Here is a 26457-nt window from a genome sequence, read left to right as displayed (position 1 = left end):
ACAATTAAAGACGTATTTTGGAAGGCCAAGGGACCCTTATAGTCATCAGCAGACAAACACTTTCCATCATACGAAAACTCTGTTAGTGTAGAAGTATGAGGCAGAGGGGGCAGCTGAGTCAACTCTGGGCAATCATCAATAAAAAGTTGACAAAGGTTGGTACAACACTCCAAGAAGGAAAACAGAAGGGGGCAACACCAGCATTCAATGTTTTCAAGCCTTGAAAATAAAAGGCATATGTCCTGTTTCGATGTTTCAAGTTGCAAGAATTCTAATGATAGGGACATAAACATCTCAAATCACTACAAGAAATATGTCAACTTGCGACCATCACTATTGGTCACTGAAAGGTCATTGTTTTTCATTTGCGACCTTTTTGTGACAAAAAACAGAAGGTCAAAACAAAAGGTCTTGATTCTATGACCTTCTGTTTTGGTCGCTAGCTCTCTGCCCAAGCCACGTCGGATCCGACGTGGCAAAATTGCGACCAATTGAAAAGGTCGTTGATAAGATTTAGGCCGGTCTGATTAGGTGTTTTACATGGGCCGAGCCCATTAATTTAGCCTTCCTATATTTTTTTCCTGTAAATTTTTGGTCGACTTCATGGGCTAAGCCCAATAATTCAGCCTTCTTATTTCATGGGCCGTGGCCTTTTTGTACCAACAGTTTTAGTTCTCTTTTTTTATAAAATTGGTCCACTAGTCAAACAGGTCCCACTTGCTAGGTTCTGATAAGTGGGTCCCAACTATTAGGCCTAGATTCTTCACATTTCAATTTAACAGTAAGGAAATAACCAATAGTTAAATTGGCAAGCAGAAAAAACACATGATACTTCAAATAACAATAGCCAGATTCAGTACAAGTTCTACAAAATGACACGTACTACAAGCTGTTACGGGAAAATATCCTGTACTCCAAGGGATTGAGTGCTCCGGCTACTCCCTGCTCGTCACAGCCGTTTGATACAGAACGTGGGCACAAGATGCAACCCGGCAGCTCCACCCTGGCACCCTTTGACATTTTCAAAAACCACCCCATGTAAATACACAATAAGTTTAACGTCCTAGTCACCTAACTCCAAGATGCGTTCCCCAATTTGGAACAGAAAAGAAACGCAAACAGACTGGGGCTTCGGCGGCGGCGGCCCTCGCCGTGTGCAGCGCTGCGACGTCGGCCGACGAGATCGACACGGTGCGGGCGTCGAGCGGCGAAGTCGCTCCATTTCCGCCTCACCATCCACCTCGCCCCCCTCTCCCACTCCACCGGACCCCGACCCAACCCGGCGCCTAGCTCCGCCGATCCGCCGATCCGCCGACGCAAGGGATAGAGTGCTCTGATCTTCAGGTATGATGTTGGATGTTGTGCGTTCTGGCCTGATCCTAGCTCCCTTTATGTTGATTTCATGAGATGTAGGCTGTAGCCACTTCACTCTTTGCATTTTCCACAGGGCCAACTGACGGAGCCGGTTCTTCAGTCTCCTCTAAGTTGTTGAAATGTCATGTCACTAAAGTTCTAACAACCTTGTTAGGTCCAAAGGGGATTGGACATACATGATGAAGATTGTTTCAACACACCAAAAAGAACCAGTAGCCTCCCCGCGTGTGTAAGTTTATTATGACATATTAATTTCATGTGTTTCAATTCTGGAGCTAATCCATGATTTTCTACTTACACAGGGGTCAACTTATGAGCCCGAGTGTGATGATAGCCTACAACCCTCAATTGGCATGCGATTTGATAGTTGGGAGGCAGGTTTGGCATTCTATAGAATGTATGCCCATGAGGTTGGCTTCTCCGTACGCATATGGACACAACACAAAGGAGAGGGTGGTGTAATAATTTGGAAGAAGTTTGTTTGTGCAAGAGAAGGTTGGAGGAAGGAAAAGTCAGTGGAAATTGCCCAAGATACTCAGGAAATGCAGAGAAAAAAGGTTAAAAGAAATATCAAGATAACCAGATGCGGTTGTGAGGCTATGGTTGGATTGAAGAGGCAAGTTGATGGCAAGTATGAGGTCGTCCAGTTTGTTCAATCACACACGCACCAACTTATCTCGCCAAGTAAGAGACATCTCATCCGGACAAATAGAGAGGTAACTAGTGATTTGAGAAACAAACTATTTACATGCAGTAAGGCATTGCTTGGCACATCAAAAAGTTATCGCTTGCTTACTATTGAGAAAGGTGGGCCAGGGAACATAGGTTGCACGAAACGTGACTTACAAAACTATGACCGTGACTTTAAGGCAGCAATTAAGGGAGCAGATGGACAACTTATAGTAGATATAATGGAAAATAAAAAGAAGGCCAATCCAGCATTCTATTTTGATTACCAGGTAGACGAGAACAATAAACTGAAAAATATTTTCTGGGCAGATAGTATATGTAGAAAGAACTACTCATTGTTTGGTGATGTTGTGTCAATCGACTCTACATATAGATTCAACAAGTATGACCTGGTATTTACCCCTTTTACTGGAGTTAACCATCATAAATCTTGTGTTACATTTGGTGCTGCTTTTTTGTCAAATGAGAAGATTGCATCATACAAATGGTTATTCCAGACTTTCTTGAAAGCAATGTGTGGGGTTGCACCAAAGCTAATCATAACTGATGAGGACCAAAGCATGAGAAGAGGAATAGAAGCTATATTTCCAAACACAAAACATCGACTTTGTATGTGGCATATTCTCATGAAGCTCCCTGAAAAGGTTGGTCCCATCTTGAAAAACAATGAAGATTTTAAACCACGATTCATGGCATGTGTGTGGGGATCAGAGACTCCAGATGAGTTCGAAGCACGGTGGTCATTAATAATTTCTGATTTTGGCCTTGAGGATAATGAATGGTCGAAAGAGAAGTATGACTTATGACAATCATGGATTCTAGCATTCTTTATGGAGTTGTCTCTTGGTGCAATATTACGCACAACATCCAGATCTGAGAGTGAGAATGCATTTTTAGACACTTCACTAATCGAAGGCTTTCCCTGATTGAATTTTGGGTCAGATTTGAAACGGCTTTGGAAGAGCAGCGGCAAAAAGAGCTGCAAGAGGACAATTCTAGCATGCATACCTTGCCAGTACTTGAAACTTGTTGGGGAATTGAGATTCATGGCAGAGATGTGTACACTCACAACATTTTTGTTGCTTTCCAACGTGAGGTGGTGGCTGCTAGGGATCGTCATCATGTAAAAACTATTGAGCAGGTTGGCGATGTCCGAACCATGAGCATTGCTGACCTTAGCGGCAGGATAAGAGTAGTCTGCTACAACACTAGTACGAAGGCTGCACAATGTACTTGCCGAATGTTTGAATCATTGGGCATCTTGTGCTCTCACATCATTGTTGTTCTAAAGAATGATGGATGTAATGAAATTCCTAGCCAATATGTGTTGCATAGGTGGTCTAAAATGGCTGCACGACATCTTTCTTATGATGCTAATGGACATGAGCTAGAAGGGTCATCTACATCTCTTTCACCTACCATCAAGAAATTGTACTCAGAAACATGCTCGATGTTCAGCTCGGCATTGCATACAGCTAAGCATTGTGAGGACAAGATGAAATACTTTCACAAAGTTATTTCTGATGCTCTTGCGCACTTGAGGCAGACGGTGCCTCTTGACGAGCAAAATAAAGTTCAAGGGTTTGAATCCTTCATTGGAACGACATTCCCAAGCATCATCAATATTCATCCACCGGAGGTTGCAAACACAAGGGGCAGTGGTAAGAGATTGAAGAGGGGTTCAGAGGAGGCCATGAACAAAAGGAAAGGGTAAATTAGATTGTAAGTAATATGTATTTTATTAGGTTTTCGTGGATTGCAGCTAAGGGTTTTTCCTTCTTTGCAGAGGAAATAGTGTCCAGAAAGGTCCAAGGTCTGTAGATTGTTCTATTTATCAGGTTGGCCATGGCAGATAAATGGTTTTTATATCTTGCTCCCTTTTGAATAAAGCATGTTGATTGTTTTTGTAAATATTTGATTACAATTTGTTTCATATTTTGTAGCACACCCAGCCCATGGGAGCGGATATCATTCATTTGGCGCTAATTAAATCATGAATGACAAATGCCTTCTGTTCATGTGCTATCCAATGCTGGAGGGTTCTGCTACAACTTCAACACCTAGTTGAATATGTTGGTGCAATATGTGTACCTGCTACCTCATTGGGCTATAAATCACATCTGAGTTGCAACTCTAGTTATGCGCTTCATAGTAGATTTTATGTGTACTGTCATTAGTGCTGCTAGAAAGCATTCATGATATTTTGTGTAAAAAGGTGTGTAAGAGCATAATATTGTTGTACTGTTAGCTTTTAAATGCCAAGATAGATTTGAAAGTGCTGGAATGCATTGCCAATGGATAGTGGTTTATGTGTTCCCTTCTGATTTGAGAAAGGTGTCTACTACACTTGACGTTGGCTTCACAATTTTAGTGCAAAATTCACCATTTCAAATTATTGTTCATGAACTTGTTTATTCTTCATTTCTTTTTAAATTAGTTTTACCTTGTTAAATCACGTTGCTCAATGTTCATGTTCTGGACCTCCTATGGAATATTTGTTTCTTCTTCTATATTATATCTTGGAAAATCCATGATGCTACTACCTGTAGCATATACTAGCTCATATTGAATTTACATAATACGGATGAAGCTGAAAGCGTCAGCATGAAACAATCATGTACGGAGTATAAGATGTGTGTGTTCTTTCTGTTCCCAATCTGGGCCAGCCCATTTTTTTGAAGCAGATGATGACAACTTTACAGCAATACTTCCTTACATGGGGTGTTCTTTGCAAAAATGGAAGGGTGAGGCGTTATACTTCCATCTTGTACCTACAAACTTCATCCAACGGATGTGCTCTACAGGGTGCAGCCGGAGTACTCCATCCATTGGAGTACCCGATACGCTCTCAAGCTGTTACATATAAGTACTTTACACGTAATACAAGTTTAGTTGATACAAGCTCTACAAGTATGGGAATCACCGGTCTACAAGTGTTTTCTTCTTCTACATGTAGCTCCTTCAATAGTTAGGACTGGGCCTTCCACGGACGCCCTATTACATGAATCAGCTGATAAGAATTAGAAAAACTGGAGCCAATATATTATGAACATTCCATTCAAAAAAGGAGTAAAGGAGTAAAGGACATTCTTTGTTTCATCACGGTACAAAGGAGCAGCACAAACCAACTTTACTCCACACACACACACATACACACATGAATATTAAGCTCAGTTCCAGCAACTATATCATGGTTTAACAGAGCATGTAATGAATGACAGTTCAATTTCGCAGCCGGCCTCAGCATCATCAAACCACCATGCTTATGATCATAATCTAAACATATCATCAAACAAAACCTACACAAATAAAGATCACAGCACATCAAGCCACAGGCGCACCAGCGCTGGCATGAGATTCAACGCAACAGCGATGGGGCTACCACAACAGCATCGAAAACCTACACATCAACCGACCGTTTACTGATAATGAAAACCGGCGGCCTACTCGCGCACTTTGCCCCTTGACCAACTGTCAAAGCATCTTCAGATTTGTCAACCAGTTTGCCAATAAATTCAGTTGATTACATGTCTGAATACTTCAAACCACTGATTTTGTACCAAATTCAAAGAACACACACATTTTGTAAGCCAAAAAAGCTACATCCGGGGGCTTAATGCTACATCCACAGCAGTCTGACTTCTCAAATGGCAGATTCACCTTCCGAACCATGTAGGAGAAAAACATCGAGACCATGCAATCAACAGGTAATCGTACCTTGAGCAGCAGAGCAGGCGCCTCAGACAATCACGGGAGCACGATCCCGCCGCATTGCCTTGCTGCTGGCCTCGTTGGGCGCTTCACCATTGGCCAGAGGAGGAGGAGCCAGAGTCCAAGACTGTAAATGCCAAAGAGAGCAGCGAGTAAAATGAAACTGGATTTTTCTGCCGCTAAATGAATGCTATATACCTATGCTGTTGCTAAATGGTGCTTGTGCATAACTGAATTTTTCTGCTGGCATTGAACGTTGACAGACAACTATTGCACTAAACTTTGCTGCTACTAGTATGTGATTTTCAAATGAGCTTATGTAAATACATAGCTTGCGCATGTTCAACTGGAAAGGACACGACAGATACAGCTATGTGAGCCTGCCTGATAGGTAGGTCAGGCAACTTGATTCAGTGAACTGGGAACGATCTAAGACGGACAATAAGAATGGAAAGCAAACATTGAACCCCACATTGATCTAAAACTTTGGGATTCGAGCAAGAAGTCGCAAACGTGCAACCAAAATGCTCCTGTCAACATTATTATTCAAGGTAACAGGCCATCAGGAACACTGCTCAATGATTTGTATGTGGCATAGACATGATCCAGTTATCATGATACAATGACCATCCTGTAAAATGAAAGGCATGTGCTGCTCATTACAATTATTTTAAGCTGAGTGTTTCTTTCTTCTCTTTGATTTATGCAAGCGGAGATGTAGCAGGCAGGGAGCCATCACATATGCACGTATGTATGAAGCAGAACATGAAAAGAGCAACATATAATTAACTTGATTGCCTTGCAGATGACACACAAGATGAAGAGCACTTGGACAGAAGCTACTATACTTGAACAGCAATAATATTCTTACTGACACACAAGTTGACAGAATGTACTCAATATATTCTAATAAAAAGGATTGGGATCAGAGGGAGAGGTGGAGATGGACGTGCTACCTTCTGCTGCGGTGGTGCCTCTTGGTGGTCGTTCTTGAGCTCCTCCTCCTGATGCTGCTCACTATCCTATAGGACAAACAAGACCATGGGTGAGCTGCAGCACAGGCACATACAAGAAGTGAAGGTAAGGAGAAGAACCTGGAAGAAGATAGGTGCCCTGTCCTCCTTCGTTCGTGCCCATCCTCCTCCTCCTCCGTGCCTATGTCGAACAAACTCCATTCGTCGCTTGCGAGCACCATGCGCCTTTGTTGTCCATGAAGCCCTTGTCCTCTGCTGCACGGATGAAACCCAAAGCATCAATACAGCTACAGTGGCACATAGTACAGACATGGTATCACAGACATTCTCTAATTGACTAGAACCCAAATATATATACATGCACCAGTTGAGAAAAATCATGACTTGGACAGTGTATTAAAGAAAAATCAGTGTTCCATGCACACCAAATCATTCAAAAAACTAACTACACTACTACAGTTCTGAACAACTATCGGTGCATCAACAAAATATGGAACAACAAGCACTGCATGACAACTAAAGTATATATATAGCACTCAACAATGAACAATCATCACAGAGAACAAGATACCAAGAGATGAATGAAGTCACTCAAATTCTAATCTCACATAGATAAAATTCATTGCCATAGTAACATGCACTATGCATGATTCAGAAGGGAGGTCCCTAGAATAAAATAGTTGAAACGGGGGATGATTCTATTTTAGAGCTAAGTAGGTAATAGCATATACTTGGAAGGGGTGATAAATGAACTGAATTTAGGATACAGTGCCATCTTTTACTCTCAAGTAACGGTAGCAAATGTTGTTTGAAGATTTGTATCTACAGAAAGGTTAGTAAGAGTTGGTCTCCATCTCCAATATATCTGTTGGATTTTAATTCTAATATTTTCCTAGGTGGCAATATGAGTTAACATATTACCTGGAGGTCGTCCATTTTCTAACAATTTTGTCCTTGCGTGCATTTTTAGGAAAAGATTAGCATGGCTGCAACTGCGGCAAGACACCCAGCATGCATGTGCCTTACAAGTGGCAGCAGCTTTACTGACAAATATGAAATTGATACCTAGCTGCAAGCATTCCTCCTCCCTGCCCAATAGAATTAATTTTTAAATAGATAGCAGTGTTTATTTATTTTTTATTTTCACATGATTGTGGAGATATAAATTTAGGAAAATGATAGAATTATATGTGAAAGCTAACAACTTATCCTTTGCGGCAATGCTTAAGATCCTGAATTTAGGATATAGTGCATGACATATTATCAAAGTTTTGAATAGCATGCTGTCTCGACACTATAGCAGCACTATACTAATTGGAGGGGCATCATGCTAAGCCACTTAGCACAAACTTAGCACACTAATGCTACTGCCTTGGTAACAGTAATTAACAAAGAGAGCAGAGCAGAGCGAAAGGATCTGCTCTGCTTTGGTGCCTTGGTAACAGTAATTAACAGAGGATGAACACTACTCTGCCCTGCTTTGGAGTGCCACAACACACACGGCAATGGACTACTACTCTCGTTTGAATACTATTCTGTAATTTGTGCCTCCACCTTTGAAACCCTAATCAACTCACAATCCATGAGATCTACAAGTTTCATGCATTCCCTGGTCCAATTGTCATACTAGACCAACATATAATTTATTGATGAGGTCAGTGGTTACCTGAGAGAGCACGAGGAAGGAGGCCCCCGGGTCGAGCAGGCGGTCGATGCGGTCCCTGGGGAGCAGCTTCCCCCGCCCCTCGTTCCCCTTCACCGCCCATGTGCCTTTGCCGCCCAGCACCTGCAGCGCCTTCCGTTTCATCAGGAGAGGGAAGGGGTCAGGCCAAGGAAGGGAAAGAGGCTAGCAAGCGGCACGCAAGCAATCACCTGAGAGACGCAGGAGCGCAGGTCGAAGAGGAGGCCCCCGACGGCGGCCGCATTGCGGGCGTAGGCGTCGGGCAGGACCGAGGAGGAGGCCGGATCTGGCGGAGCGGAGGACCTCGGGCGTGGGGGAGGCCCTGTACGGCGGCGAGCTCCGCTGGAGGGAGGTGGCGGTGGCGAGCTCTCGCTCTCTCTCGATCTGGACTAGATCGAGATCGGTTCGATGGGTGGGAGCGGCGTGGAGAGGACTGATCGGGATCGGGAGGGGAGGGAAGAGGGGATCGGGATCGATGGACGCGTCGCGGAAGGAGGCCGCAGACGGGGAGGAGGTGGCGACGGCGAGGAGATGTGGACGAGGGAGGATGAGTGCGATGGGAGGAGACAGGCGGCGGCGGGTGTGTTCTCGGGGAGAGGGGGAGAGAGATCTGGATGGACCGAGGAGAGGGGGCTGCTAGGATTTGGGTTAGGGGAGAGAGACCTGAGAGGTGAGTGAGAGCCGTTGGATCTGTCAGACGTGGACGGTTCAGATCGGCTACATTGGAGTGATCCGTGGGAAGAGCCCTTATTGGTTCAGAAAATTTATAATTTAAAATGGTTCCTAAGTAATAAAATTAGGAGGCTTTGTGAAGTAGCTATCAAAAACAATTGGTAAAATGGTACAACTAGATTTATCACTCAAGTTAGACCACATTTTATGGATGATCACAAATTTTCATGAATTTTTATCTTTCTAGTTATTTTTAACCATTTTCTGAGTGACCAAAATGATTTTTTTTGCGAGGGACCTATCATATATTAGTTGTAAAATTGGACCAAATCATTTTTCTAAAATAATAGGCCATATTTAATGCAAATTGACCACATGGCTGGGTGTCAAAAGTTTTGATCCACCTCTGATGAAAAAGACAAATTTCCGCTGATTCAATAGAAAGCGAGTCAAATTTGAACTGCAATTGTCTCATAGTTTGCTCTTTATTTTTTTCTAAAAATCATTTTTAGTTACATAAGTATCTATTTAATTAAAAAAACACCAAAAAATTTTCAAGATTCAACTACTAGCTAGGAACGATCATGCCCGCCGTTTTGACCGCATTTTGAAACGGGCATGAAAAATTCAAAAAAAATCAAAAAAATGGAAAACATTCGCATCGTGTCATTATATGTAACCAAGTTGTCAGGAAAAATAATAAACTTGTAACAAGGCAATTAGTTTAAAAAATTGTTCTTAGAAATAGCTATCGTCTGTGAAGATTCATGGCTTTAAAGCCAAATGATCAATCTTATGGCTGCATTCATAGCATAATTTATTTAAATGATCTCATATTATGCACAAAGGTGCATCTTGGAAGATAAACAATGCTTCCTAAGAAAGTTTTCATTTTCTTTGAACGAAAAATAAATTTTCCATTTTTTGAACGCCACTCAACAAAGAGGAGCTTTCACTAAACCACAACCACGTACTCTCGAAAAACTAAACCACAACCACTAGACTTGGACAGGGCTTTGCAGAGTAATTTCGGTGGCTGTTTATGGCCGCGAAAAAAAACCCAAAATTACCAATCCTAATACGCGTCTGTTCGGTCCAGCGGGGTCCTCTCATATTCTTCACCTCTTTACTCCTCTCTCTTTCCGGTCAGAGCTCGGACATGGAGCAGAGCATGGAGGACCGAGGGGGTGAAGCTGCCGTGATGTCCCCTTACTTCAGGAGGCGACTCCTCTCTCGCCGGATTGGTTGCATCTCCTCCGGCTGCTGGCCACGTTCTTCTATCCCGGGGCGCGCAGCAGGTCAGGGCCAGCTCGAGCGCTCCGAACACGGAGAGGTGGATCTGGGCAAGCGCAGCTGCCTGCAGAGACTCACGAGCTCGAGCGCTCCAGCCCGGACCTAGAGGAGGTTGATAGTGGGTGGGGCAGCCGCTTCCTCGTCTTGTGCAGCACGCTGACGCTCAGCGTGGCGGCGCCGATGGCCAGCAGCAGAAGCAGCAGGTAGGGGAGCCTCTTGTAGTTGTTGCTGCCCATTGCGTGGCCTCTTGATCTGTACTTACTACTTACCATGATACGCTCATTGTTACAGCTGCTCAAGAAGATAATGCTATATTTGTTGTTGCTGTGCATCAGGAAAGGATGGAAGAAAAGGTCTCACTTTTAGATGTTGCCGCCATTGGAATTTGTGATTCCATGCATGATATTTTAACAGGAAAACATCTAGTAGTAGATGAACTAGTGCACCACGGTTGCTCTTGGATTGTGCCAGTACTAACTACTCCCTCCGTTCCGAATTACTTGTCTTGGATTTGTCTAGATACGGATGTATCTAGACTCATTTTAGTGCTAGATACCTCTGTATCTAGACAAATCCAAGACAAGTAATTCAGAACGGAGGAAGTAAAAGATACTACTGTACTTTGGAAAGACCCAGTCGCACATAGCATGTTTTATTTTGATGAAGGATTTTGCAAGCAATTATTATTTTGGCGGGTCACGTCCTCCAGAGATTCAAAGATCATACTTAGCAAGGACTCTTCTAACGTGGGAATTTCTTTGTTTGTGTTCCACCAGATGGGGCCCATCAGATCAGATCAAGCTACCGTGGAACGCAATATATTAAGAGTATTAGGTATGGTCCAATTTGTAAAGGTTGCATGCCAAAGTAAGGCACGTAATCTACTAGGAGTCCAAGGTTGGTTTGTTTTATTAGGATCGGTTGTTTATTTTTCAGATTAGACACAGGTCGGCTTTGTACTATAAATAACCAGGGTGGTGCATCATTGTACGGAGGTTATTTTCGAGATGAATTAGACACGTGTGTGTTTTTCGGTCGTCGGTCATTATCGAGTTTTGAAAAATCTTGTCAAAAGTCTCTATTGGCGTGTGAGTTCCTGCGACGCGACGTGTAGGAGATTACAAGCTGAACCTATACGGTTCGTCCACGTTATTCCTTCAGATCGAGGGGTTGGCGTGTTGTTTTTGCGAGGTTTGTGAACATCTTTGCAAACCCGCATCTATTTCTTGTTGTGATGGATATTTGTGCTGTGAAAGATCGGACCAACAACAGATCGACCCTCGCCTCGAGGTTCGCTCCTCATCATACCACCTCCATCCATCTCCATCTTGTGTCTTGTGTGCAGTGCACCCTCTCACTAGCATCCTCCCAGGATCTCCAGCCATTGCTCTGTTTATTGTGCACCGCGACGACATCTGTGGCCGCAGTGTGAAGAAACTTGGCCTTCTTTTCGGTTGCTTGGATTCTGGAAAGGAAAAGCTGCTTACTTGCTTAGGAATGCAGGATGCTTCTCTTGCCTCAAGGTGAGGCACATGCTCTTGGGGGCGTGAGGTTTGTCTCTCTTTGACTTTTGCTTAGCAGTAACTATGATGCTTGCATTTGCATCTGCTCTCATGATGAAGATATCTTTGATCAGAAGTTTGCTCATTGACCAGAGCCACAGCTGGCATACATGCGGCACCATGTTTACACTCTGCATTATATACTTGTATATGCACAGATGGGTACATTAATCTCCTAAGAGAAAGCTGCGAAACTAACCATAATGACAAATGATAGGCAAAGATGCTTATCTTTTGACGGGGAAAATCAATTAATTCATGGCCATAAATATATTCGTTACAAGAAGACTGGCTACATGAATAATATTAAATCAGGAAATTATGAAAATCTTCATTAAAAAATAAGAAAAATCCTATAATTGTTTATGAGCAAACTACAAACTGATCCGGTCTACTTTTAAGTGGAATTTTTTTTATAACAATGTAAAAAAGAATCACCCAAACACTTTACAAAGTGAATTAATTGTACACAAAAGAATCCCCCAAAATGAAGTGATGTGATCTCTAATTCTCTATCTCTTCTTGAACTGGCAAGTCGGTGGCAGAAGCTACCCAGTATGGATGATGCTCTGACTTGAAGTTACTCTGCTAATCAATCAGCTGAACTCTTCACAACCTTAAAATATCTCTGCTGCTTAAGTTCACTCGTCGATTCAATCAAAAGATTTTGTAAGCATGATGGTTCCTGCATTAAGGAATTCCTTGTGTCAGTTAGTTATAGCTAGCTAGCACCGTGTCAGATCTGGCAGCATCAATAACAAGCAAATTATGAAGATTACCTGATGATTCCCATCAACGAACAGACGCTAGCACTGTGTCAGATCTGACAGCATCAAGCAAATTATGAAGATTACCTGATGATTCCTAATCAATAGTTAACGGAGAGCCTACCCATTCGAGAAATGGCAAGTCTTCTGGTAACAAACGGCTATATGACCTTCAGAACTTGACCCAGGAAAAGAGCCCACTGTGCCCAGGTGTGTCCTCCCTACATGGATACATTTCAAGGAGAAGAGCCGTCAGTGCATCGGAGAAGGCATACTTGATGGCCCAGGCTCTCAAGTCTCAACCTTAAACCTGGTGCCGATCAGAGTCTGTTGTGCATTTTAGTACAAGTAACTGACCTGACCGAGGAGCAGCATTTTGATCTCTTAAGGGCCCATCACATGATATCACGCTTGTGCTTCTATCCATGAATGTCCCGTCAGCGAAATTGACCTAATTCAAGTGAATGAACTATTCAATCTCGTATCAAAACAAAAAAGGGAAAATATGAAGATAATAAAACATAGCAAAAATAATATTTTGCACAATTTAATGTTAAAGTTAAGGTAACCTGCATATTATCATGGCGTGGAACCCTCGGAAGCAGTTGAACTCTATAGCCCTTGGCTGACATGACCTTTACTAGAAACGGCAAGAACCGATAAGCAACCTACTTTTACTGCCTCTCCAACAATTTGCGGAGCAAGAAGCCCAGAATCAAGCCTTTAAATACTGCTATCATAACATGGTCAGGTGTTGACCCAAACTCCACCCTGTGGTCAGGTGCAGATAGGCGAGCCGCAGCTGCGGCAACCAAATCTTCCTTCCTGGCAACATAAACTGCCACGGTTTTTTATCAAGCTACCGGCAATCAGATCCTCTCCCTGCCATGCAAATGCCCGATTAGGTGAAACCTCTCTGTCATTCATATCAATGAATGATGATGACCATCATGAACAACATACCACCATTGGAGGCGCTGATGCCTAAACAATTTCATCATAGCAGTTGTCCACCATGGCCTTGCAGTTTAGACTTTGCATCTAAAAGGAGATCCAAACCATGAAAAATGTCAGCAGCGTGCGCTAACTAGGTATGCTATATACTTGCCCCAAAATTCAGAAATCTAGCTAGGTGTCAAAAAGTGAGTGTTACTTACCTCATCTGATAAACAAGGGTTTGATTCTTTTAGTTTCTCCGCCTGCTCTGTTGTGCATTTTAGTACAAGTAACCGACCTGCTCACTTGCAATTGCATGCATAATTTCTTAGAAGAGGCAAGAACTGATAAGCAGCCTATTTTTACTCCCTTTCCAACAATTTGCTAGATTCAAAAAATGAGTGTTACCTACCTGACGAACAAATAAACAAGGGTTTGCTTCTTTAAGTTTCTTGGCTTGCTCTTTTATCTCACGACTGCAGCCACTTACGTTTAGTGCCAGCAGTGAAGCCGGGAGGTCCTCCTTGGACGGTAGTGACTGGATTTCATCACAGCGTGCGATCGAAAATTTGTAGAGAGAAGAAAAGCCATATAGCCGAGGGAGAGACCGCAGTTTGCATCTTGTAAATTCTAGAATTCGGAGGGAGGTGAGAAGATTAAGCGCTTGCTCTTGCTCTTCCGTGATGGTTTCAGTCACCAGATCACCACAGAACTTTAATTTGTGAAGGGTAGCGGCAAGGCGTCTGCAAATGGGAGCAATAAGCACTGCCGGGATGTTTTCCACCTCCATTTGTTCCAGTTGGAATGTACTTGGATGCAGTGATTTGCTCATTGCCACCTCTGGGATCAGACCTGCTGCTACAGAGATATTTTTTTCGTCAAAAGACTTGTCATGGGCTGCCAAATCCTCGAGGACGACTGGATTGAACCATTCTGCAGAGAACATGCTGCCGCAACCTGTGGCGACTAGTCTTCTCAGGGAGTTCATCTTTTGGAGGTCTGATACTGACAATGAGACGTGAGGTGACTCAGAAATTACTATATCCTCTACTTTATCCATATTTTGGAAGGCCAAAGCACCCATATACCCATCAGCAGACAGACACTTTCCATCATATGTCAATCTTCTGGAAAACCCTTTGTACACAGAAAACCCTGTTAGTGTAGAAGTATGAGGCAAAGCGGGCAGCTGAGACAACTCTGGGCAATCCTCAATAAAAAGTTGACAAAGGTTGGTACAACACTCCAAGAAGGAAAACGAGGACAGAAGGGGGCAATCTTCACATACAATGGATTCAAGCCTTGGAAACAAAGGGCTATTGGGTCCCTCGACCCATTCCTCAAGTTCTAGCATATCCCAGATCTCTATTGTCTTCAAGTGCATAAAACTTGTCTCTGTAAGACCACCAAATCCAGGCCCAAACATACGCATCCCAGCAATATTCACCAGTTCGATGTTGGTGAGGTGTGGTAACTGCTCAAAAGGTGGAAGACTGTCCCACGATATACCCTTCAGATGTAGAGACCCCAGCCTCTTTATGCTTATGTCACTGCACAACCAGCTAGGACCAGTGGTAAAACCATAATTTATAATGCCAAGCCCCCTAAGATTAGGGGGCGGTTGAAGACCCTCAATAACATCACCATCTGTAATCTGTTGCCCTGCACCCCAAACTAATTCCAATTCTTTCAGATTTCTTTTATCCTTCAGTTTAGCATCATTAGCTTCCTGTTTGGATGCCACGGTTTCAAGATTACATTTACCAAGCTGCCCAAGCTCTGTCAATTCCCCCAGCTGGCTCAGTTCAAATCCAACACTTTCCTTCTTAACATGAAATTCTCTTAGCTCCTGTAACCACTTCATCTTTCCGACCTCAGGAATACTGGAATGGAATTCTTTGGAAGAATAAATATGGCGCAAACTCACGAGGCGGCTAATGGTTTTTGGCAAAATTACACTACATCTCCAACCATCGAGGTCCAAGAATTTCAAGTGGTAAAATCTTGGTGATGTTCTAGGTGAATACATGCAATCGTCCTCATCACTAGGTGGCATGATTTTAAGGTATTGGAGGTGGATAAGACTTGAAAAGCTTTTTGGCGAACTGACTGGGAGGCTAGGTATAAATAGATCCCGAGACTCTTTATTCCTTCAAATGCATCTTTCAGAATGTTAGATATTTCTGAATTATGTAATCCAAAAATCATCAAAGTACGCAAATTTCCAATGTCTATTACACTCTTCAGTTCACATAATTCTTGACCAAAACTTTCATCATATTTATCTTCTACAGTGATTGATAAGTGCCGAATTGATTGTGGGATGTCGTTGGCTCTAAAACTTAAACTACTTATATTCACACACTCTTGTGATGAAACATTCCGAGACAGTTCATGCAATAAATCATGCATCACATAGTATTCACCATTCCAATCACTATCTTTTATGAGAAAACCATTTTCCACTAGTTCGTCTAAGTAATTCTTGTCATTTTGGTTATACGAATCTACAATACCCATTGCGATCCAGAAATTAGTAATCTTTTCTAAATCATAAAACTTGTAATCTTCTGGGAAGAGGGCACAATAGAAAAAACATTTCTGCAGATGGAAAGGAAGGTAATTATAGCTGATTTGGAGAGATGGCAAAATATCATCATCATTTTTTGCACTTTGCCATTCATTCTTTTCAAGAATTCCCATCCAATATTCCCAAGAGATGTTTTTCTTCAACAGCCGACCAACTGTATTTGCTGCAAGTGGCGAACCCTTTAGTTTCTTTGCAATATCTCTTGCAACGTTAACTAAGTCATCTTCATAAACCCTGGGTTTGTTATGACCAAATATACATGCTTCAAACATTGCAAAGAAGTCATCAGGTTCTAAACCACGCAATTGTACTGGATCAGTTGTTTTGACCATGTGTGCTACAGATGGCAATCGAGTTGTGACAAGAACCATGCTGCCCTTGGTTCCCCCTGTTGTGAATGGGGCTAATAGGTTTTCCCAATCGCGCTCACTCTTGCATGTCCAGACATCATCCAAGATAATCAAGAACCTCTTGGAGTCCAGTTTCTCTGCAATGGCCCTTTGAAGTTGGTCTAAGTTTTGTGTTTCATATGTGTTGGCATTAGTTCCAGATATGCAGCCAAGTATCTCCCGGGTGAGCCTAATCACGTCAAAATTTGTTGAGACACATACCCAGACCCTGACAGGGAAGTGCCCCTTGATCTTTTCATCATTATACAGGTGCTGTGTGAAGGTCGTTTTTCCAATGCCCCCGGGGCCAACGAAAGGCAGGACAGAGAGGGTTTTATCATGGTATGTGCCACTGGTGAGCGCATTTACAGTTTGCTCAAAAATGTCACTCCTTCCATACAACTTTCTATCTTGTGGAACTATTGAACCAGTGGGAGGCCTTTCAATGGTGACATGTGTGCTTAATGGAGTGCTGTTGTGGTTTGCAGTTTTGAGCAGGTCAGAGACTAGCAGGCGTATGGAGTTCATCTCCTCTATTACGGATTTGATTTTCTTGGACAAGGCTACTCTGTTGAATGGCAACTTAATATCAACGTCGCCATCATCATTACTGGTAGCAACAGCAGCTGCAGCAGCAGCAACTGCAGGAGGCTCATCACCTTGAGTGCGCGGAGATGAAAAGCACGGGAGGCAGTTACCGAGGGTGTAGCGAGCAACATGGCGTCCATGGACGGAGTGACCCTTGATACCGCCGCCCACCTCCGCAGCAGCCTCCTTGGTGCCATCGATCTCGTCCTGGGTGGGTGAATCATGAAGTATTTTAGACAACGTGTGACACCTAGATCTCTACATCGCGGATTCTATATTTCTATAACTGACCGGTACCTCGATTTCTACATAGCAAGTTAGCAACTCACCTGGATGATGAAGTAGTGGAGCTCATCGAGCACGTCCTCGGCCTCGTCGGCCTTCTTGCTCAGCATCCCCAGCAGACCGCGCAGGCCAGGATCATCGCCCACGTCCCTGCCCACGGATGCGGACAGCAGCCCCTGTGTGTACTGGAGCTGGTTCTTGGCGTTCAGGAAATTGCGGCCGAGCTCGGAGCTGGCCATGTAGGTGGACACCAGCCCGTCGGACAGCTTGCTGAGCACCTTGCCGACGAGCCAGTTGGCCGCGCTGACGGCCATCTTCATCTCCATGGCGCTCAGCGGGGTGCTCCGGCTTTCGGTCAGAGGGAGCTTTGGTGGTGGTAGAGCGTTTGCAAATCTGGAAGAAGACTTGGTGGGTCGTTTTATGTCTGCAAGATCCATTATCTCAATCTTGGAAAGCTCCAATACATATACAATATAAAAACAGTAAAAGATCCAAGAGGAAGCATCCAATGAAGCGCGGAGTAAATTATGTGACTCCATGCTTAAGTTATGGCAAGAAATGTAGAGATACGCACCCTCATACGGCAGCAATTTACTGTAGTTTTTAGAGTGTGTTTTTTTTTTGCGGGAAGCAAATTACTGTAGTAGCATGAGGCGATTTAGTAAACAGTACGTACTTGTAAAATGTAAAAATGGCACCCATGTCAGGAAATTTACACCTCCATCCTGACAGTGTGCAAGAACAACACGTGAAGGTGTCCGGAGAGAGGCTGACGTGGTGGCAAGAGGTTACCACTATGAGCATGACGGGGAAGGAGCAACAATCCGCAATGACAGGGTGATACATCACAAGTTTGTTCATAGAGCAGATGTTCAGGCATCGCATGCCATATAAACACGGCACCATGTTCACGCTCTGCACTATCAAGATCTGAACTATCAAGCAACAAAATTTGAAAAATAAAAACATAAAAAAGAATCACCCTAACAATTCAGCAATGCAGATCCGCTGTACGCAAATGAAACCTCCAAAATGAAGTGCTGTGGCGGTCATCTATCTGTTGTTGAATGAATTGGCAAACCCATACAACTGGTAGTGCATGGTACATCACTTCCAAAGCATTTCTAACTAACCCACTACAGTTTAGGGTGTGGCATCCTAATCAACTGCCGAGTCGATCGCATAAGCTATCCAATATCAATGATGCTCCGGCTTCAACTTACTCTGGCAATCAATCGACGTTGCACAATGCAGCCTGCTGAATTCTTCACAGCCTTGAAACCTGTTGCCTTAAATCACCGATAGGTTCAACAAAAAGAATTTTGTGACCATGATGACTCTTGCATTAAGTAAAGAATTCCATTTGTTAGTCAGCACCGTGTCAGATCTGGCAGCATCAATGAGAAGCAAATGTGAAGATTACCTGATGATTAAGTACTCACTACTTCACTAGTCAATTATAGTTCTAGATCTCCATTCAAGAAAATGGCTATATATAACCTCCATTCAAGAAATGGGACATAGTTCTGGTAACAAACAGCTATATGACCTTGAGAACTTCACCGAGGACAAGAGCCCACTGTGTCCAATGCGTTCCTCCCTGCATCGGTAATTTCAAGGAGAAGAGCCATCAGTGCAAGGGGGTAGAAGGCGTACTTGCTGGCCCAGGCTCCCCAAATTTAATCTTAGTGACCATTAGAGTCAGCCGTGCATTAGCACAAATAATCAGGATGTGCAAGGATGTCAAATTCTCATACTAACTTGACAGAATACAGCGTATGGATCTCTTAAGGGGCCGTCACATGATAGCTCACTTGTGCTTCCATCCATGAATGTCCCGTCAGCAAAAATAACCTGATTCAGGTGAACTAATCACTTTTGTATCAAAGTGAAAAAAGGAAACTATGCAGATAGCAATAACATAGCTTGGCGAGATATTACAATCCGGTTGCAGCAAAATAGTAAATACTCCCTCCGTCCGGAAATACTTGTCATCAAAATGGACAAAAAGGGATGTATCTAGAACTAAAATATGTCTAGATACATCTTCTTTTATCCATTTTGATGACAAGTATTTCTGGACGGAGGGAGTACATGGAATAAACTGCCCTCAAATATAATTATTAAAAAAATTAACTGAAACAACAAACAAAAATTTATAGAGGAGGGTATACAAACACACCTCTGAAGCATAACCCGGAGTTTCCCCAGCAGTTGGCTTAATAAAGGATCCTACTGGGCAAGTTTGTTGAACAACTTCACAGAATGCTACGAGTCTCTCCCTGTTGCCAAGCTCTACTGCCTATCAGAAAAACAAACAATCTTGTTATTTCCATGGTCATAAAATGCCGTGACATGGTAACACTGTCTAACTATTTCAGGAGACTCTTTTTTCGTTGGTTTTGTTCCTTTATCTCTTGATAGTGGAACACAATCCATTTTTTGGATTAAATGCAAACAAAAAAAACTATTTAAATGGACCGCTTGACCTCTGTCAAGATCAATCTTTGAATTAGATGGTTTCGGTGCCATGAGTTCTCCACGAAATTTAAATCTTAGAAGAGTGTTATCATTCTTCAGTTATCTTACTCTACTCTATTGATGTTTATTTTTCTGCAATCTGTTTTCACTACATCAGCTTTCTGAATTTGTGACACATCACAGTAGCTATGCCGATTTTATCCAAAAGTCAGTTGTAATTTTGTATCATGCATGGATACTGTCATATCTTGCTCGTGTGGACACTCATGTGCTAGTGAATTAATGTTAAAACGTTTTCAGACTAACTGAATATAAGCTTAAAAGCAACCTGTACAATATCATGGCGTGGTGCCCTTGGAAGTGGCTGAACTCTATAGCCCTTGGCTGACATGACCTCGGCAATTAGCAAACCCCCCTGTGGATAATATAAGATTGTCACTTGCAATTGCATGCATAATTTTCTCAAAGAGGCAAAGAAATGAGAAGCAACCTACTTTTACTGCCTCTCCAACCATTTGTGGAGCAAGAAACAAGCCCTGAAACATTGCTCGCATGACATGGCCAGGTGCTGACCCAAACTCCACCCCAAGGCCAGGCGCGGATAGGCGAGCTGCAGCTGCTGCAACCAAATCTTTCTTCCCAGCAACATAGCCACCACAAGGCGTGATGGTACCACCAGGGTTTTTGATCAAGCTACCAGCAATAAGATCTGCTCCCTGTCATGCAAATCCCCAATTAGAATTAGGTAGGACTGCTGTGCTCTGTTACTCATATGATGATGAGCATCGTGAACATACCACCATTGGAGGCTCTGATGTCTCAACGAATTCGCCGTAGCAGTTGTCAACCATGACCTTGCAATTTGGATTTTGCAGCTGAAGTGAGACCCAAATCATGAACAATGTCAGTACATACTAAATGAGTTAAGTAGATATGGAATACTCTGCTTCCCCACCCCAAATAGATTATATTCACAATACAATCTTGCCTTGATCAAATCGATGGCTTTACGAATATCAGCTACGCCTAGGCTCTTGCGCCATGAATAGCCGCAGGACCTCTGTATGAGCGCGCACCCGGTCTCCGGTCTGACGGCATTTGCAAGCGCATCCCAGTCAAGGCCTCCATCTGCAGCAAGCTACAACTGAATCCACATTAGCAACCCATCCAAAGCACAATGTAACACATCCTAGTAGCAGAGGCAAAGTAACACAGAGTAGCAGATTATTGGACTCTGAGGGGAGAAATCAGCTCACCGGAACTTGTCGGTAGGTCACTCCAAAGTCCTTGAGCGATCCTACATTGGCCGAACCCCTGATCCCAATGACCTCCTCCAAGGTGTCGTAGGGAGGCCCGGCGACCGCCAAGAGCTGCAGGATTGATGAAATTTGGCATGGATGAGCGCCCTGTATGGACGTGGAAATTTGTCGTTGTTTCGGTTTGTTCATGTCCGTTACCTCGTGTCCAGGCCGCAGGAGCGCGAACAGAGCGCAGGCGATTGCGTGCGTGCCGGAGAAGAACTAGCAAACCAACGAGTAGAGTAAGAGCTGACTTCAGAGTTCAGTTCAGCAACAGAACGGGGTGGGGGAATGGGGAGAAACCTGTGGTCGCACAATGGCGGCCTCGGCGCCGACGACGTGGGCGAAGATGGAGTCGAGCGCCTCCCGGCCGCCGGCGTCGTCGTGGCCGTACCCCGTCGACCCACCGAAGTGCTGCAGTTCCCAATCCACACAGGCACCCGCGCGTCAGAGAGCAGCAGGCAGTGGGGGTGGAGAAAGAGCGGGGCGGGGGTATGAGCTTACGTGGGGGGCGACACGGGCGGCGCGGAAGGCGGCGGAGACGCGGGAGGAGTTGAGGGCGAGGGCGCGGTCCACCTCCCGGAACTCCGCCTGCAGCGACTCCACCGCCCGGGCCACCTCCGGGTGGAACGCGCACCCGCGCGGCCGCACCGTCCGCCTGCCGCCCCGCGGGGCGCGAGGCCGCCGCGCGAAGTTGGAGGAGGTCAGTGCGGCGGTGGCTGCAGCCGTCGACATCGCCGGCGGCCGGCGACAGCAACCCAGCCGTTTCGGATGTCAAACTGAAGTTTATCCTCCGTCGTCGGCCGCTTCGCCGCCGCAGCGCTTTGTCTCTCGCACCCAGGCCCGGCCCAACGCATTCCACCAAGGCCTGGCCCAACGCGATCCACCCAGGCCCGGCCCAGTTCTGGCATTTAGGGTGATGCTTCAAGCATCGGAAACGTACGCAAAAACAGCAACCTCGTCAGTTCCCACGATAACAGGGGAAGCAAAAGGGAGCTTCCACTGAACCACAACCACAACCACTAGATTCCGAGCACGTAATTCATGGAGCTAAGCGAAGGAACCACCAACGCCATGCTTGCACTCAAAGAAACCTCGCCGCCTTCCTCATCCAGCTCCCCTGCATATATATCGCCATTATGTCCTCTGAATCTCTCATCAACCAGGTGCAGAGTACCTTGAGCAACGAGACCTACCGACATTGGCAATGGCGTCCTCAGGAGCGTTCATGGTAGCGGCGGTGCTCGGGCTGGTGCTCGCGTCGGCGCCAGCGGCGCGGGCGTGGAGCACCGAGGGACACATGCTCACATGCCAGATCGCACAGGTAAAAGAAAAAAGAACTTGTCATTCTGTTTACTGTAATATCTTTGGCATCCTGCATTGTCGACACCACTGAAACCTTAAATGGGCGATTGATTGTGTTGTCGTGGCAGGATCTGCTGGAGCCTGCGGCGGCGCAGGCGGTGAAGAACCTTCTGCCGGAGGAGGCGGGCGGCGACCTGTCGGCGATGTGCGTGTGGCCGGACCAGGTGAGGCACTGGTACAAGTACCGCTGGACCAGCCCGCTGCACTTCATCGACACCCCCGACAAGGCCTGCACCTTCGACTACGCCCGTACGTCGAGAAGCACAACTTCTTCTGAATTTCTGAATTAAAACCATGATATATGTCCAATGGCTGCACAGGGGACTGCCATGACCCCAGCGGCGCCAAGGACATGTGTGTGGCCGGCGCCGTCGCCAACTTCACGTCCCAGCTCATGCACTACAAGCAGGGCAGCGCCGATCGCAAGTGTAAGCGTCTATGCGAGGGTGTTCATGTCTTGTCACCCAGCGTTTCTGTATCACTGTTCTGAGTTCTTGACTGAATCTGTTGAAAATGCAGATAACCTGACGGAAGCCCTGCTGTTCCTGTCACACTTCATGGGAGATATTCACCAGGTATAAAAAAAATCCTTCTGAAATCTAGTAATCCTGTGATCATTTGTACAGATCAGTGTCTGACATAATTTTTCAATTTTGTCCATGGTATGTATGTGCAGCCGATGCATGTGGGGTTCACGAGCGACATGGGGGGCAACTCGGTGAACCTACGCTGGTTCAAGCACAAGTCCAACCTCCATCATGTAAATAAACTCAGTGATCCTCTTTACGTACACGCAATGACATGTCACAAGCAGAGCTTAAATTTTCACCTGTAATCTGCAGGTATGGGACAGGGAGATAATACTCACGGTGCTCGCCGAGCGCTACGCCAAGGACATGGCCGCCTTCCGCAAGGACCTCCAGCACAACATCACCAAGGTATGTTGCAAACCAAATGAACTGTCGCACATTTACAGACGTGCTCTTCAAGACCAGGAACATTTTTTTTTCAATATACCAAGACCAGGAAAATGCCTGAAATTCACAGACTAGCTTAGATATTGTGATATATACACGTCTGTCTTCTTCCTCCAGGGCTCATGGTCCGACGAGTCTTCATGGAAAGATTGCGCGGACCTCATGTCCTGCCCAACCAAGTATGCCACGGAGAGCATAGGCCTGGCGTGCAAGTGGGGCTACGACGGCGTCCACGACGGAGACACACTGTCCGGTAAGCCACCTCCCGGCTCCACCTGGCTTCGTGTTCATCATGCCATGCCATGTCATTCATCCTGAATGATGCTTCGTGCGCTGCAGAGGACTACTTCGGCTCGAGGCTCCCGATCGTGACGCGGCGGATCGCGCAGGGCGGAGTGAGGCTGGCCATGTTCCTCAACCGGGCCTTCGGAGACCACAAGGCCCACGGCCGCGACGTCGCTGCGCCGGCGAACTTGGTCGTGGCTCATGACGATGAGCTCTAGGTCAGCGTCAAGTGACAGTCGCTGTATTGCATCCATGCTGACCTGAAGACTTGGGCACGATGACGCCTACTAGGAGACTACAACTGCTAACTTGCATGGAAATGATACAGATGATCGGTCAGTGAATAATTGTTTGCGACGCCAACAGCTAGCGTGTACTACATGTCATGTCCAAAGATGAAAGATGTAGACATTTATTTGGATGTACCCCAAATTCTCTTGTCCTTTTGTTTTCATGTTTGCTGTTATTTTAGTTGCCTGAATGAATCAACGTCAATACATTTGTCACGGCAAGGCAAGATCGTGTCCACACTCTGAACAAATCAGTACCATTTATGTAGTTTTTTCTTTACCATTAAAGATGAGTATTTGGTGTTTGTATGTTCGTCCCAAGACCATGTCCTTCGTTAACACAATCAAATCAAATCAAATTTGATTAAAATCTCAACTAAATCAAAACATTCCTTGCTCCACCTGCTCATACCCAAATCAAATCAAAATTTTACCAAAACCTCAAGAAAATCAACACATTCGTTGCCTTCCCTACCCATACTCAAATCAAGTCGAATTTTACCAAATACTAGAATATGGTGGGCGTAAGGTATCTGTCGGACACGATTGGTGTTGCAACGCATGGTCAATTAGTCAATGCTGTATTTTAGATGGAAGGGCACGTATGGAATCCAAAAAATGTGGCTTGGCAAACATTAGACCGCTTTGTACTTACTCACTTACTCCCTTTTTTTATAGAGAAAAATGAATGTTGTTATCCTGGTTAAAGGGGCTTGTACTTTTCGACTGTTAAAGGCAATCTTGAACTACTGACTTCTCATGGTGTGATAATCTTGTAGGCAATGTCATTTTCACTTGTGTTAATATTCAGAGCTTATCTAATTTGAAAAAAATCATGAAAAAGTATTTTGGAACGGAGGGAGTACATACGAAGATAAGAAAAAAAATGGTATGCCCATGCATAATGCTAATCAGAAGTTAGTTCTATTTATAGCCAATCATCAAAAAAAAAATTCTCTATACCCGAGGGAGTAGCATTTCATTATTACAATTAAATAGTCATTTTCCATGAGGATGTGACACCATATGAAATCAGCGTAGTCAAATAAAATAGCAACTATCCTACAAAAAAAGTAGCAACTAAAAAAAGAAAAAAAAAGAAGAAGCATTCCGAAACTTTCCAGGACCCCAGGTCTTTTGTGTGTAAATTCGTGACCACCAAGATTCAATAACTTATGACCACTCTATGTTTGAACCATGGCACATGCTGGTTTGACAAAAACACAAACAACTAGAGTGCATGAATAAGAAACTGTACCAACATAGCCCGTATATATTCTATGGGCTGGCTTTAGGCCAACCCTACTGCTGAAGTAGAAAGCTGTTTCTCAGAAATTCAGAGATTTTTGATCTCCGCAAAATAAATCACTGCCCTGTTATAAAATGATGTGTTATCGTGGTTAGAGTGTGGAACGTGGTTGCTAATTAGCAAAAATCAGTATCCGTAGAGCATGCGGGTGCCTCAATCAAGTGACATACTGACCCACGAAGACCTCCTCCTCTCCCCGCACAAGCTACTGCGAGTTAGGCCGTCACACCGCAGCCGTTGCGTACACCGGAAAGCGGTCACGTATGTGATCAGCCTGGTGAGCCATGGGTGAGAGCACAGATGCTTGGGGATGAGGATAGGCTCGAGAGACTGTGGAGGAGCGCGGAGTTGTTACAGCCGTGGTCAACTGGGAATAGGCAAACGTCGGCGGGGTGAGCGTCGGATGCATCCTTGGAGGCTGCGCTTACCAGATGCAACCGTTTATCTAAGAAGCACCCACATTAATCTTCATAGCTGCCTGGGAAATACACTTTGGTTTCTGATTGTATATACATCCTATATAGAGATTTTTTCTTTTTGACTTCATAGCGAAAGAGACAATATTTATTTGCTACTCCCTCCGTTCCAGATTATAGTGCGCATAGTTTGCATCGCAGATACCAATGCGTGCGCTGGCGCTGGAGTTTGGACGAGAAAGCCCCCACTCCTCCGCTGGCCGGGATGACAAAGAGTACTAGTACTACTAGTACACACCATCTCCTCAACTCTCCATTTATGCAGCTAGCAAGCTGGACACCGCGAGCGTGTGCTCAAGTCGGAGAAGTGCAGCGTGCCCTCACGGCTTGGTCTTGCCGGCTGCGTGCCCTCGCGGTTTGCTGTCGCTGGCCATGAACGCGGTGGTGCCGGAGACACCGGACCTGGACGTGGCCATGGACGTGGAGAAGCCGGCCGTGGACGCGGGGCACAACTATGGCGGCGC

The 26457-nt window shown here is 44.7% G+C and overlaps 5 protein-coding genes across 5 annotated transcripts; 2 read left to right on the top strand and 3 right to left on the bottom strand.

Moving 5' to 3' along the window:
* The first annotated feature begins 2961 nt into the window (after positions 1 to 2961).
* Positions 2962 to 4339, top strand: LOC119347247 (protein FAR1-RELATED SEQUENCE 1-like). The gene is made up of 3 exons (XM_037616107.1): positions 2962 to 3774; positions 3851 to 3902; positions 4008 to 4339. The coding sequence occupies exons 1-3, from the start codon at positions 3065 to 3067 to the stop codon at positions 4059 to 4061; spliced, it is 816 nt and encodes a 271-aa protein (XP_037472004.1). The 5' UTR covers positions 2962 to 3064; the 3' UTR covers positions 4062 to 4339.
* Positions 4340 to 4700: 361 nt separating this feature from the next.
* LOC119347250 lies at positions 4701 to 10631 on the bottom strand. The gene is made up of 7 exons (XM_037616109.1): positions 10474 to 10631; positions 8622 to 8814; positions 8416 to 8544; positions 6870 to 7004; positions 6732 to 6797; positions 5782 to 5902; positions 4701 to 5058 (listed from the first exon to the last, which is right to left on the bottom strand). The coding sequence occupies exons 1-6, from the start codon at positions 10629 to 10631 to the stop codon at positions 5804 to 5806; spliced, it is 780 nt and encodes a 259-aa protein (XP_037472006.1). The 3' UTR covers positions 4701 to 5058; positions 5782 to 5803.
* Positions 10632 to 12200: 1569 nt separating this feature from the next.
* On the bottom strand, positions 12201 to 18108 carry LOC119347248 (disease resistance protein RGA2-like). The gene is made up of 9 exons (XM_037616108.1): positions 17557 to 18108; positions 15842 to 17434; positions 14073 to 15560; positions 13882 to 13958; positions 13688 to 13765; positions 13294 to 13606; positions 13082 to 13175; positions 12737 to 12945; positions 12201 to 12642 (listed from the first exon to the last, which is right to left on the bottom strand). Exons 1-4 carry the CDS (start codon positions 18049 to 18051, stop codon positions 13941 to 13943), a joined length of 3594 nt encoding a protein of 1197 aa, XP_037472005.1. The 5' UTR covers positions 18052 to 18108; the 3' UTR covers positions 12201 to 12642; positions 12737 to 12945; positions 13082 to 13175; positions 13294 to 13606; positions 13688 to 13765; positions 13882 to 13940.
* A 447-nt stretch (positions 18109 to 18555) lies between these two features.
* LOC119347246 (uncharacterized protein YnbB-like) lies at positions 18556 to 22070 on the bottom strand. The gene is made up of 11 exons (XM_037616106.1): positions 21796 to 22070; positions 21595 to 21705; positions 21451 to 21513; positions 21250 to 21363; positions 20982 to 21131; positions 20791 to 20868; positions 20488 to 20709; positions 20322 to 20408; positions 19695 to 19814; positions 19274 to 19366; positions 18556 to 19112 (listed from the first exon to the last, which is right to left on the bottom strand). The coding sequence occupies exons 1-11, from the start codon at positions 22024 to 22026 to the stop codon at positions 19053 to 19055; spliced, it is 1329 nt and encodes a 442-aa protein (XP_037472003.1). The 5' UTR covers positions 22027 to 22070; the 3' UTR covers positions 18556 to 19052.
* Positions 22071 to 22462: 392 nt separating this feature from the next.
* LOC119347251 (endonuclease 1) lies at positions 22463 to 24448 on the top strand. The gene is made up of 8 exons (XM_037616110.1): positions 22463 to 22615; positions 22725 to 22905; positions 22977 to 23084; positions 23176 to 23231; positions 23333 to 23416; positions 23499 to 23594; positions 23751 to 23886; positions 23973 to 24448. Exons 1-8 carry the CDS (start codon positions 22499 to 22501, stop codon positions 24134 to 24136), a joined length of 942 nt encoding a protein of 313 aa, XP_037472007.1. The 5' UTR covers positions 22463 to 22498; the 3' UTR covers positions 24137 to 24448.
* Positions 24449 to 26457: the final 2009 nt, after the last annotated feature.

Source organism: Triticum dicoccoides, unplaced genomic scaffold (assembly GCF_002162155.2).
Source record: "Triticum dicoccoides isolate Atlit2015 ecotype Zavitan unplaced genomic scaffold, WEW_v2.0 scaffold61505, whole genome shotgun sequence".
Taxonomy (NCBI): domain Eukaryota; kingdom Viridiplantae; phylum Streptophyta; class Magnoliopsida; order Poales; family Poaceae; genus Triticum; species Triticum dicoccoides.
This window is presented reverse-complemented; position numbering and strand designations above follow the sequence as displayed.